Raw genomic sequence first — 12,222 nt, forward strand, 5'->3', positions numbered from 1 at the left:
CAGGCTGTCCACGTTGTGGTGACTGTCAGCGCCTCCGCCCTTTTATGGCCAGGTGATGCTCCCCTGTGTGGACATCTGTATTCAGCTGTCTATCAGCCGCTGGGCTTTCTGGGGGTTGTCCAGCTCTGGCCACTGTGACCGCACAATGTGGTCACTGTGCGCGGTGTTGTGCGTCTGCAGGTCTCGGGCATCCGCTGAGCAGCCGCTTTGCTGGACCACTGACGTTTCTTTCACTTTTTGAGGAACTGCCAACCGTTTCCCACGGTGGCGTCCCACGCACTGCGGGTGGGGCCTGCTGTTCCTCGATCAGTTCTTTCCTGGGTGGGACTCTGACCCTTTATCGTGACATCTCTGCCTCCCCGGGGTCTGGGAACCCCGACCAGTCCCAGAAGCGCGCCTATCTGTGAGTGGGCTGGTGCCCCAGATACTGCGGTGGCAGCAGGCTGGGTCCTGCACTTTGAGAGTGTCACAGACGGATGGACAGACAGCACACCAGCCTGTGGCCTTTGGTCATGGTGAGTTTGGGGCCATGTGCCCTTGACCGCGCTCCTGTGGAGGTGCATCCCATGTCTTTGCATGACCGAAAGACTGTGCCTCACAGGACTTGGTGCCGCCAGCAAGCGAGGCCACAAAACCAACATCCTGTTCTTGGTGTTTTCAAGTAGCAAACAGCGGAGCATGCACGTCGGAGAAGGCTCATGCCACTGCAGAGCGTAGAGGAGGCTTCTGAGAGGCGGGCACCCTGCACACTTGAGGTCCTTGCAGACACCCGAAAGCACGACTGTGTGTACACGGGGCCTCATCCCCCTGGGGCGCGGCTGTGGGCCTCCTCCGTCCCAGGCTGTGCTTACTCCTACCCGTCGGCCCCCAGCCCCGTCACAGTCCAGCCCTGAAGCGGCGCTCCTGGAAACTCGGGGTGAGGATCTGCGCGTGGGGCCCCTGGGAGGGAGGCACCTCAGGCTGCCGTTGGTGTGACTGCCAGGCCGCTCGCTGGGCAGGCAGCTGCTCCTGTCGCCTGCGTTGGCTCAGTGGTTGGCCCTCCTGGCCTGGTCCTCAGCCTAGTGTCACACCCAGTGCTGGGAGTCATGTCTGGACCGAAGGGTCCCTTATCACCCACGGGGAGCTGGCCAGTCCTGTGCCCGCAGGCCCCCTGCGGTCAGGTCCTCTGGGCAGGGCTGGCCCCTGGAAGTGACGCTTAGTCCACCCCAGCAAAACTAGGGAGCTGAGCAGTGTTGCGTCCACGCCTTCTGGAGGGTGTGTAGCTGTGCGGGGCCCTTCCATTTCCTACACGGAGGTCCTCCCTGAGCTTCGGGCCACGGGCTCCCCATCTGCGCACCCCCCGAGCCCGAATCTGCTCACGCCCCCTGCCCTCCTGCCCGTCCTCTCAGAGGCGAGGCCTCATGCCTGCGCTGGTCAGGGCGGGAAGGGGTGCGAGCGTGGGAAGGGCCTGGAGGGGGGCCCGGGTCTTCTCCTGGCCTTTCTGCCCCAGAAGCCACTGCGGGCCCGCCCACCTGCAGAGACAGCTTTGTGGGGCAGCACCATCTGCCACTTCCTGTCTGCACAGGGCCACCTGACCTTGCAGGGCTGCCGCTAGTCCTGTGGTGCGGCCCGGGGGAGAGCCACGTCTACCTAAACATCGCTGTTTCCGCTTCGTTCTGAGCCCCCGTTCCCCATGCTCTCGCCGCTTCTGAATGTCGCCGCTGCTCTGACCCGCCACCCGGCTGAGAAGCCAGCTCCTCTCTGCCACTTTGATCTGCTGGCCACGAATCGTGCGTCCACGCTGCCTCTGGGGCTCTACCCACTTTCCTTTCATCTGTTGTCTGTTTCCCATCGTGGGTTTGCCGGCCTCTGAGGTCCTGCCTGGCACCGCACAAAGGGCCTCTGTGTCCTTGGGGAGCTCGAGTTTGGGGGGCAGGCGCACGGTGACCACATACACGCTGCCCTATGGCGGAGGGCGGGGGCGGGCGGCCTCACCCGTGACATTTGTGGAGGACCCGAGTGGGCACCGTGCATGTGTGCTTGAGGAAGGGGCATGTCCTCGTGCCACCATGCGGAGCAGGGAGGGGACGGGGGCCACCAGTGCAGATGGAGGTTTGGGGTTTTTTAAAGCAAGCTTTATTTTAGAACAGCTTCAGGTTCACAGAGTCACTGAGACCTGCAGATCCCCGTGTCCCCCGCCCAGTCCTTCAGTCACACACTCCAGCAGTGCGGAACCTTTGTCCCAGCTGATGAGCCAGGGCCGAGAGGTCACCAACAACCAAAGTCTATGTTTACCCCACGTCCTGTTTCCCTTGAGGCCCCTCAGCTGCGGGGCCCCATCAAGATGGCATGTGACACTCCGTCGTCACACCCCCTCGGGTACCTCCCACTGACACGGTTTTCCACCCCTCCTATGTGACGCCCTGGGCCATCGTGTCCTGCAGGACGTTCCCAGTCTGGGTTTTCTGGTGTTTTCTCACAATGGTACTGAGTGTGCCCTGCTCATCTGCCATGCCGGGGTCCCTGCTGTCCCCACGGCTCCCCACAGCTGAAGTTGACCCTCATCTCCCAGCCGGGGCACTGGTCAGGCATCTCCATGGGGCAGTCCCTCTTTACCCGCTTCTTGCCCAGTTCTGGGGGCCAGAAGTCAGAGGTCGCGGTGTCGCGGCCCCTCCTGAGGCGGGCCTCCTGTGCCTGCTAGAGTCCTTCGGTTTGTGGCCACCTTGCTGCAGCCTCTGCGCCCGTTGTCACGTGGCCTTCCTTTCCTGCGCGTTTCTGTCTCTGTCTCATGAAGACGCCAGTCACAGATTAGGGGCCACCCTAGTTTGTAAATAAGGTCACATACCAGAGGTTAAAACGTGTCACAGTACTGGAACCTTAACTACACTGGAACAGGCCCAGGCAGACTGTCATGTGGGGTGAGACGCCCCTGCCCCGCTGATGGGCAGTTAGCTCCGTGTGAGGTGTGGAGGAAGGTCTGTCCAGGTGTCTGCGGGGGCCGTGGGGAGAGGCCAGCGCTGTCAGGAGCATGCTCCCAGCTGATGCACTCCTCCCAGGACCATGCACGCCAGCCCCAGGCCGTGACACTGTCTGTCATCAAGCCCCATCTCCTTGGGCAGGAGCCTGGGTTCCCTGCCTGCCCCCGCCAGGCCCCCTCATTCTCCTTTTGGCTCTTGAGGCAGAAATTTCCACGTGGAGAAAATACGGCGAGCCCTGTGGGCTGGGCCAGGTCAGCGCCATTCACCGTGAACTCAGTCCCCTCCCAGGTTCTGCTCACAGCCCATCCTGGTTACCGCCACACCTACAGCTGATGCGCCACACGCCAGGGCCGCCCCCGTGCGCCCAGCGTCTGGAGGACGTGCTTTCCACCCAGACGTCGCGGGTTTGGGTTGCCACGGTCTGAGGCTGTGGGGCGTGCAGCAGCAACTTTGTCTCTTTGTCATCTGAATTTTGAAAATATTTCAAATCTGTCGAAAGCTCACAAGGACAGTACCTGAGTTCCCTCTGCTCCTTGTGGGCTCACTGCCAACAGTGGCTGCACTTGTGTTTCCTGAACCTTGTGAGAGCAACCTGCCACCTGTGATTGTCACCTGCGAATCTCCAGCCACTCCCAAGAGCCTCAGCGCATCTAGTCCGCTTCCTGGTACGTTCTGTGATGAGCACCGTGACAACTGTCCCGTCTCACAGACCGGCCCCTTTCCCCCCTGGCTGGTGCCAGTCGGATTCAGGCAAGGGCTCTGTACCCCAGATCACTGACAAGTGACCTCGGGCCAGCTCGGCATGTTTGGTTCTCTGTCTGTGTCACCTCTGGTGGAGATCGCCACCTCCGGGGCTGCGGGGTGCTGTCTCCTCTCCCTTGGCCGATACTCGGTGCATAATGACCTTTTTTCTGCTTAATCTCTTTTGACGCTGACCTCATCCTGGGGGCCGGGTGGACGGGCTCCCGTGCAGTCATCCTGGGGCACCTCTTTCCTCTCCGCCATGACGGGATGTTGCAGGCGCCCTTGGACTTCTCAGCTGCAGCCCCAGGGCAGGCATGTCTTCAGGGTCCCGGTCCCTCTGGCTCGTGTGCATGGCTCCTGGAGTGCCGTGTTGCCTCCATGTGTCACTAAGCCCCTGGGCAGGAGTGGGTTCCCACTTGGGGGCGGTGCACGTGTCCAGAGCTGTCTAGGAGGGGCCACAGCTGGGATCACCTGAGTCCAGGTGCCACCTCGGTGGCACCTGCCACAGGGTCCACCATGCCCTGTAGGGCTGGGTGGCCTGCATGGGGCCACCCCCAGGGAGGGAGGCCACCCGCACCTGCCCACACTCGCTCCAGCTCTGGGCCTGGGCTGTGCTAGTGATGTCAGCCAGGGACTGTGACATCACTGAGTGGAGACGGTCAGAGAAGGGGGTTCTTGGGGCCCCTGCCAGGGGAGCCGGCCCCCAGCCTTGACAAGATGGAGGATCCCAAAAAGAACAGGGCAGGTAACTCACCTGAGGTGGGCGCTGGCAGAGGAGCTCGGCCCTGACCTGGAGCAGTGCCTGCGAGGCCTGGTCAGGGCAGATCCAGGCAGGTGGCAGCTTCCAGGGGCCACCTGGGCACCGTGCCCGTGCGGAGTTGAACTTGGCCGTGAGCACGTGTGCGAGGCCCGTGTGCCTGGAGGGCCTGCCCTGCGCGAGGGCCCAGGGTGGAAGTGGGCTGCGTTGGCGGGGTTGGAGCTGGGCGAGGAACGGGAGGCCCCCTGCCCCAGAATAATTACCTTTAGCTCTTGGGGCTGGGCCGGGCTGAGGTCAGACGCGTGTGTGCTCCTGAGGCCTTGGGTCACCTGCTTGCACCCAGATGTGCCGGGCTGGGCACGTGCCAGCTCCCTGGCCTGGGCGGGCATTTGGCTGTGGTCCTGGCCTTGCCTCGGGCCCCCTTCCCGTAGGCCAGTGCGTGACTCGCTCTTGCTGTCCTCCCGCAGGTGCCGTCTGGCCCAGAGCGTCCGGGAGAGGACCCAGCATACCCCCGTGCGGCCGGTGGGTGGTGGGGCGGCACCCTCCAGAGCATTTGCGCGTCTGTGCTGCTCGCTGGGTCGGGCGCAGCCGCTCTTGTTCACAGGGTGAGCAGAGGCTGGCATCTTTGGGAGGGGTCAGGCTCCTTACCTGCTTCCCAGTGCCCACTGCCCCCTGCAGGCGGTGGCCCACATGGTGACCGCACACCTGCCCTGTGTAAGGGGGCCGTGTGGGGCCCAGGCGCACTGAGTCGGGGTCACTGGAGTCACGTTGGGGATGCGTGGGCCAAGGGCCCAAGTTGGGTAGCACGTGCGGCGGAATCTTCAGCTTCCCAGCCACCTGCCGTCTTCTCATGCCCGCCGTGGCAGGTGGGCCCAGCACGCATAGGAGCCTCGTGCTCCTCGGCTTGCCCAGGCTCCAGGGTCTCGTGAGGTCAGACCCCTCCTGGTGCTGGTTATGCGGGCGGCCACTCTGGGGAGGACTGCCAGTCGTGGGAGGGCGTGGACACACATGCACGGTGTGCACACGTGGGAGTGCATGCACCGTGCTCCTGGGTCTCTGCCATCTGTGGCCCTGCCTCTCCCTGAGCACATGGCCGGGTCCTCCCCTCTGTGGGGCCTGCACCCTGACTGGCTCAGAGCCGGCCACTCCCAGAACCAGAGCCAAGGGCAGACAGCAGGCTCTGTCCTTGGCTTAGTTCTCAGAGGCCCCCACCTTTATCCCCGCTGGTCATCCCCCAGAGTCCTGGCCCCCTGGCTGCATGGCGTCACCATATCTGAGTCACTACAACTCTGTCTGTACCTGGCCAGGCCCTCGATCCTAGATCTGCCATCTGTCCTCTGCCCTCTTCAGTGACCCCTCAGCTGGGAGAAGGGGCCGTGGGCAGGGTGGCTCCCACCTCTCTGCACCCAGGTTGGAGCTCCCCACCTGATTTTGGGGGCCTCTGTCACTTGAGTGGCCATCATCCCTCCCAGCACAGTCGTCCTCAAGCTGTGTTGAGGGTGGGCACGCAACAGAGCACATTTCATGCCGCCTTGACGTGGGGTATTCGTGGCGGCCTCTGTCTCCTAGAAAGTCACGGTTGCACGTATGCCTTCAAAGATCTTTCCAGAACGCCTCCTGGCCGCGCCAGCCCCGCCCATTCCTGCCCCCGGGATCCTCTCCGGACTCTGGGCCATGTCGTGGGCGGGCAGGTGGGTGCATGCGTCTCAGCCTTCTAACCCGAGCTTCCGTTTCCCCACAGCTGGGAGCCACAAGATTTGAGGCGGCCAGGACCTGTCAGCAAAATGTGTCCTCCCCCCGTGCGAGACCCCGAGGCCACCGAGATGAGCGCCGAGGCCTGGCCCTCGCAAGCACCCGCATCTCACTAGCCAGGAGCCTGCCGGGCGCCATGGTGTACTAGCCCCGAGACTCGCCGCGCCTCAGGTCTCCGCAGACCGGGATTTGCACGGCAGCAGAGTCACCGTGGAGAGGCCGGGGTACCACAAACTTATGGATTTTGACAAGAAAGGAGGGAAAGGGGAGTCGGAGGAGGGCCGGAGAATGTCCAAGTCCGGCGGCCGGATCAGCCACAGCGTCCGGAGCACGGGGACCAGCTCGGGGGTCCTGATGGTGGGCCCCAACTTCCGGGTCGGGAAGAAGATAGGCTGTGGCAACTTCGGGGAGCTCCGGCTAGGTGAGCCCCACTCATTTGCATTTGGGGGGCAGGGGAGGGGGACTGGGATGTGAGAAGCAGGCCGTACCAGAGGGCAGGGCCCCGGCCTCGCCCTGTACATCTGCGGGACAGCTCTGTGGGGTCCGGGCCCACGTGAGAGGGCCGACAGTGGCCGCCAGCTTCACGGCTGGTGGGTCCAGGCGCACTTGAGAGCTCAGTTCCTGCTCGGCACGTGGCTGGGGGGCTGGGGGCCGCCCCAGGCCTGGGCTTTCTGAGCATGGGGACTCTCGAAGGCTGGAACCAGCCCTGACTGCTGGTGTGGGGGGCGTGCAGGGTGGGCACTGGGCCGCCCCGTCAGTCACCAAGGCTGCCATGGGTGCAGGACAGACAGGCACCCTCCCCAGGGTGTGGGACCCGGGCAGTGTGATGGCGGATGACTCATTTTCCCCCGGATAGAGCCACCCTGCTGCCCCGTTCCAGTGTGCACGTGCTTACCGCGACATGTGTGGGCACACACGCACACACGCGTGCACACACAAACACGAACCCGTGCACGTGTTCCCGGGCCCGGTTCTGTGCAGCCTGGGAAACCTGTGTGGCTTTGCGGACCGGCGGCGTCATGGGTCCGGTCCTTGTATGTTGCTGGCAGCAGCCGGAACAGTGCAGGTCTGCACCTGGGGGGCGTGTGGCAGCCACGGCCACGGTGGGGGCAGCTTGGCCTTAAACCATTGTTTGAAAATGGCGGTGCGTGTTCTGTTCTGCCTGGCTGCTTTCGCTCAGTTTGGTTTCAGAGTTTCCGTATGGTCATGTCGGTAGCACGTGGCCGCATCTCATTTTGCTCATCTCTTCTACTCAGGGACCCCTGGCTGTGCCCAGATTCTGTCCAGTGTGAACAAAGCTTCCCCGAGCGCCCGTCTTCCAGTCGCGTACGGGCGTTTGTTTCATTGGCGCGCTGGTCCCACTGGTCCCGTGGGAGGCGAGTCTCAGCAGGCACCGCTGGCTGTTTCCAGATCTGTTGTATTAAACGCCTTCAGGTGGCCTCCGAGCTCTGGGCACCACGTGCTCCCCGGCACTCGGGCTGCGGGCCTCTCCCTGTCGGCCGAGCCCAGTGGGTGTGACGTGTTGCCTCGCCGTGGGTCTCCCTGGCACTTCCCCGATGGCGAACACTGAGCATCATTATCCTGTGTTTAATGTCTTTTTTTTTGGTGGTGGTGGTTTTAAAGATTTTCTTTGGCTTCAGGTTTTAATTCTGCATCATTAGATGTGGGGTTTTTTTTGTATTTATTCTGCTTGACTTTCTTTCAACTGCTTGGATCCATATAGTAGCGCTTTTTCATTAAGTTTGGAATAACTCAAGCCGTTATATCTTCACACGTTTTTTGGCCTCGTTCTCACACTCCAGTTACACACGTTAGGGGTGTTTGATGATGTCTCACAGGTTCCTCAAGCTCTTTTCTGTTTTCTTCCAGCCTTTTTCTCTCTTTACTTCAGTCTGGACAGTTTCTATTGCTCTGTTGTAAGTTCATTCTTCTTTTTCTTTTCAGTGTCCAGCCTACTTTGGGGAGCTACCTAGGGAAATTTTTCATAGTATTTTTCACTTCCATTTGATCCCCATTTCTTTTTTGAGATTTCCCATCTGCTTGTTCTTTTTGCCCATCTTTTCCTTTAAATCCTTGAAATGCCACTCTTTGTGGTACCTTTGACTTGTCTTTCCTTGTCATAGTCTAGTGCTGTTTTATTATATGTTGGACACTGTCGATGCTACACGTCACAAACTTTTAAATCCGAATTGAGGTTTGTCGTGGTGACTTCACTTTGTCGGAGGCTGGGATTTGGCTTTGTCAGGGAAGGCTGAGAGCAGGCGTTAACTCAAGGGCTGGAGTCACCCCTCTCCCACATGTGGGCTTTCTAGGTCTTCAGCCTGAGGTTAGGGGTGCAAGGAGGCCTCCCTGCTCTGGATGGCTGCAGCTCCAGCGTCTTCCTACCTGTGTGGCCCTCGAACCTTCCTTCTGCTCGCAGCCTCGTAGGAATGGTTCTCTGCCAGGCCTTGCGAGCTCACCCGTCTGTATGCATGGCTGGACGCCAACGTGAGGCTCGTGGAGCCCAGAGCCCTGCACTGCCCCAGGAGTCTGTGGGTGCCTGTGTGGGCGCATACACACACACATGCACGTGCACACATGCTAACCTTAATTTCAGGCTGGACGCCAAGGACTTAGGCTCTCCCAGAACTCAACGTGCAGTCAAAACATGAAATTTCTTTGACAAAACAAAATGATCAGTTACCATAAAGGATCAGTTAGACTTCATCAACATTTAAAGTGTCTGTTTATCACAAATCTCATGAAGAGCTGGACTGGGCAGGCCGCAGGCCGGAGGACGTGAGTTCAGAGCGCAATCTGACAGAGCACCGGTGTCCAGAACACAGGCAAGGATGGGAACTGAGTAATGAAAGCACAGACGCCCCACCTCAGAGCAGGCACAAGGTCTGCCAGGCAGGCGGCGGCCATCCGAGGCAGGCTGCGCCCCCTGGAGAGCTGCCCAGCTGCACACCGAAGGGCCCGTGGGCAGCGGCCACTATAGCTTTGCTTATAACAGAGAAAACCCAGGCATCCCCCAGGATGACCGGTATGTCCCCGTGCTGGGGCAAGGTGTCACTCAGCTGTCAACAGGAACCACGGACACACTTCAGCACTGGAATATGAAACACATCGTGCCATGTGAAGGGGGCTGAGCGGTTCCAGGACGAGGACGGTACGGATGGGGATGGCTGGGGGCCGTGAGCCGGAAGCATAGTCTCTGTCTCGATGGGGGATTGCACAGGATCACACACTGGCCACAGCTCATCAGGTGGCACACTTTACCTCCCACGGGATGAACGAGAACTGTAAGTACACTTTGAACTTGACCCGTAGGCTGGAGTATCTAGGGTCCAGGTATTGCTGTCTGCAACTTCGAAATGTATCTACAAATCAGAAGATTGAGGAGAGACAGATGTGCAATGGAACAGACACAGCAAGTTCATCACGTAACCTGGGCAGTGAGGATGTGACTGTTCATTGTATTTGAAACTTCCATGATAAAATGGTAGGGGGGAAATCCCAAGAGGCATACCTATTTTTTATCAAAACCCAGGAACCAGGACTAGAAAGGGGCTGCTTTCCCTATTGACGGGTATCTGTGAAAAGTCTTCTGTGATACTGACTAGGCACCTCCACTCCCCCCTTTCTGACAATGGCAAGAAATGGAAATAAAGAGTAAAGAGATTGCAGAGGAAGAAATACTCGTGACCAGCTCCCGGTCACGCCCGTGCGGGAGCCAGAGTCATCCCAGGAAGCGGGTATCAGCAGAGACCAGCTGTGGTTAAGCAGTGAACAGTGGACAGTAAAGATTTAAAAAGTGTCCGTCGTAACCACATCAGAACCCATCAGGTGCCTCCGGGATAAATCTTCAAGACTGGACAGGCCCTCCACCCTGAGAACCACAAAGCATTGCTGGGAGAAGGTCGTTCCCGAGGTGGATGGGACAGTCGGTGTGAGATGTCACCACCTCCATTTCTGCGGACTCTGGGACACCCTGCAGGGCTCTGGGGAAATCAAGGCGCTGACTCTGAACCGCCAGGGACACCAGGGCCTTAGAGTAGCCATGGCAGAGCGGAAGACACACCTGCCACTGGACACCTCGGTGCATGCTGGGATGGGGCCGTGACCTTGACCTGTGGGGCAGGCTAGCTCAGTGGGGAGCCCTGGCCTCAAGTCGTGAAGTTGCACATGGTGGTGTCTCTGCCACTGCACGGGTGGAGCAGGAACAGCTGAAGTGCAGATGTCACCCAGACTGTCCAGCTGCAGCTGGATGGAGAGTAAGCCGAGGCCTAGAGGTGCGGACACATGGTGCGGGGCCGGGCTCGTGGTGCCCTGGCCCCGGCAAAGGCAGTCAAAGGACAGAACGAGAGAGCACTGGGAGGGGCCGCTGGGCCACAGATGGCGGGGCGGGCGTGCACGGCTCCGCACAGTGACTCGCAGATGCACGCACGGGGCTGGTGCGGCTCCTCGTTTACGCAGCAAGTCACCCAGCAGTGGTGGCCGGACCATCTGGCGTGGCCCCTTCTGGACCATCTGGGGCTCTGCAGTGTTAGGGATCATACGGATGGAAAACTGGGCTCTGCCGGGTTCTGGGACTCGCATTTGTGCAGTTTCATGAGGTTGGGCACGTCAGCTCTTTCTCAGTGAGCACCCGGAGGTCCTGGTGGGTGGGCCCCCCAGGTCTTAAACCTGAGAGGTGCAGGTCCCCAGCCTGGGCCTGCTGGGCTCCTGTTACCTGGGGATGCCAGCTTTGGGCTTTCCTGCCCGCCCGGCTATGGGCAGGGTTTCACCTGACGAAGGTGGCATGGGGTCAAGCATTGGGGTCCTAGCACCAGGGTGGGGTCACAGGAGGAGGGTACAGGGCACCTGTGCTGAGTCCTCTGCATGCCATGCCAAACCTCCCTGGGGGCTCTTGGCCAAGGGACAGACATAGGAGGGTAGGGGAGGGAGGTGCTGAGATGGAGCATGGGGCGTGGGGAAGGGGAGGTGGGGGGTCCACTGGTGGGAGGGATCCACTAGATGAGCTGGGAGGAGGGGGGACATGGGCTGGTCCTGGCCATTTGCCACCTCCTGTCTGCAGGTTCCATGTGGAGGTGTTGAGTGGACTGCCCGCAGGAGGAGGGGGTGTCCCTGGGGTGGAGTGGTGGGCACAGGGGACGGGGAGATGCTTCTGGGTGGTGACTGATGTCCCAGTTTGCTGCTGCGGGTGCCAAGAAGGGGCGCAGGGCCTTTGTTCCACGTTGGCTGTTGTGGGCAGGAGAACTGGAATGCGTTGGCATGCAGGTGTGGGGATCCCCAGAGAGGTTGGGGGCAGCCCCTTGGGTGGGCAGGAGCGGGCTAGGGGAGCTGGGGAGAAGAGGGTGAGAGGGGGACAGACAGGGACACTGCGGCGGGCCGGGGTGCCTTGTGGGCATCCTTTTCATCCCTAAGACCTGGGAGGGCGGGCCAAGCTCAAAGGGGCTGTCGAGGAGCAGGAGGTGCCCCTTGGAGGTGACGAGTCACGCAGGATGTCTGGCCTGCTGGGGACGGGGGCGTGGGGGCCGGGGCCCCGCCGTCCTGACTCCCCTCTCCTCCACAGGAAAGAACCTCTATACAAATGAGTACGTAGCTATCAAATTGGTGAGTCCGGCCCTTCCCACAACAGCAGAGATTGTCCGCGCATGGGGCGCATCCCGGTGGGGTCTGGGGCAGGGGGAGGGGCCTGCCTTGCCCCGGGTGAGCCGCCACCTCCTCCACCTTGTCCCTCCAGGAGCCCATCAAGTCCCGGGCACCGCAGCTGCACCTTGAGTACCGCTTCTACAAGCAGCTCAGCACGGCAGGTAGCCGGCCAGCCCGGGGCGTGGCGAGGGGGTGGGGCGGCGCCTGCGCAGCAGGCCCCGCAGGCATCTGTGTGCGCTCCGGCCCACAGAGGGCGTCCCTCAGGTGTACTACTTCGGCCCTTGCGGGAAGTACAACGCCATGGTGCTGGAGCTGCTGGGGCCCAGCCTGGAGGACCTGTTCGACCTGTGTGACCGCACATTCACGCTCAAGACG

The 12,222-nt window shown here is 61.0% G+C and overlaps 1 protein-coding gene across 1 annotated transcript in view; it reads left to right on the forward strand.

Annotated features, from left to right (window-relative positions):
• Positions 1-568: 568 nt before the first annotated feature.
• The window catches only part of CSNK1G2 (casein kinase 1 gamma 2), a 13,838-nt gene continuing 2,184 nt past the window's right edge, over positions 569-12,222 (forward strand). The window contains exons 1-5 of the mRNA XM_025042990.1: positions 569-916; positions 6,200-6,631; positions 11,768-11,808; positions 11,939-12,008; positions 12,098-12,222. The exon at positions 12,098-12,222 is cut by the window's right edge and continues 16 nt beyond it. Of these exons, the coding sequence (XP_024898758.1) occupies positions 6,448-6,631; positions 11,768-11,808; positions 11,939-12,008; positions 12,098-12,222 (420 nt within the window). The 5' untranslated portion in view covers positions 569-916; positions 6,200-6,447. The remainder of the gene's footprint in view (positions 917-6,199; positions 6,632-11,767; positions 11,809-11,938; positions 12,009-12,097) is intronic.

The sequence above is a fragment of the Pteropus alecto genome, unplaced genomic scaffold (genome assembly GCF_000325575.1).
Source record: "Pteropus alecto unplaced genomic scaffold, ASM32557v1 scaffold30, whole genome shotgun sequence".
NCBI lineage: Eukaryota > Metazoa > Chordata > Mammalia > Chiroptera > Pteropodidae > Pteropus > Pteropus alecto.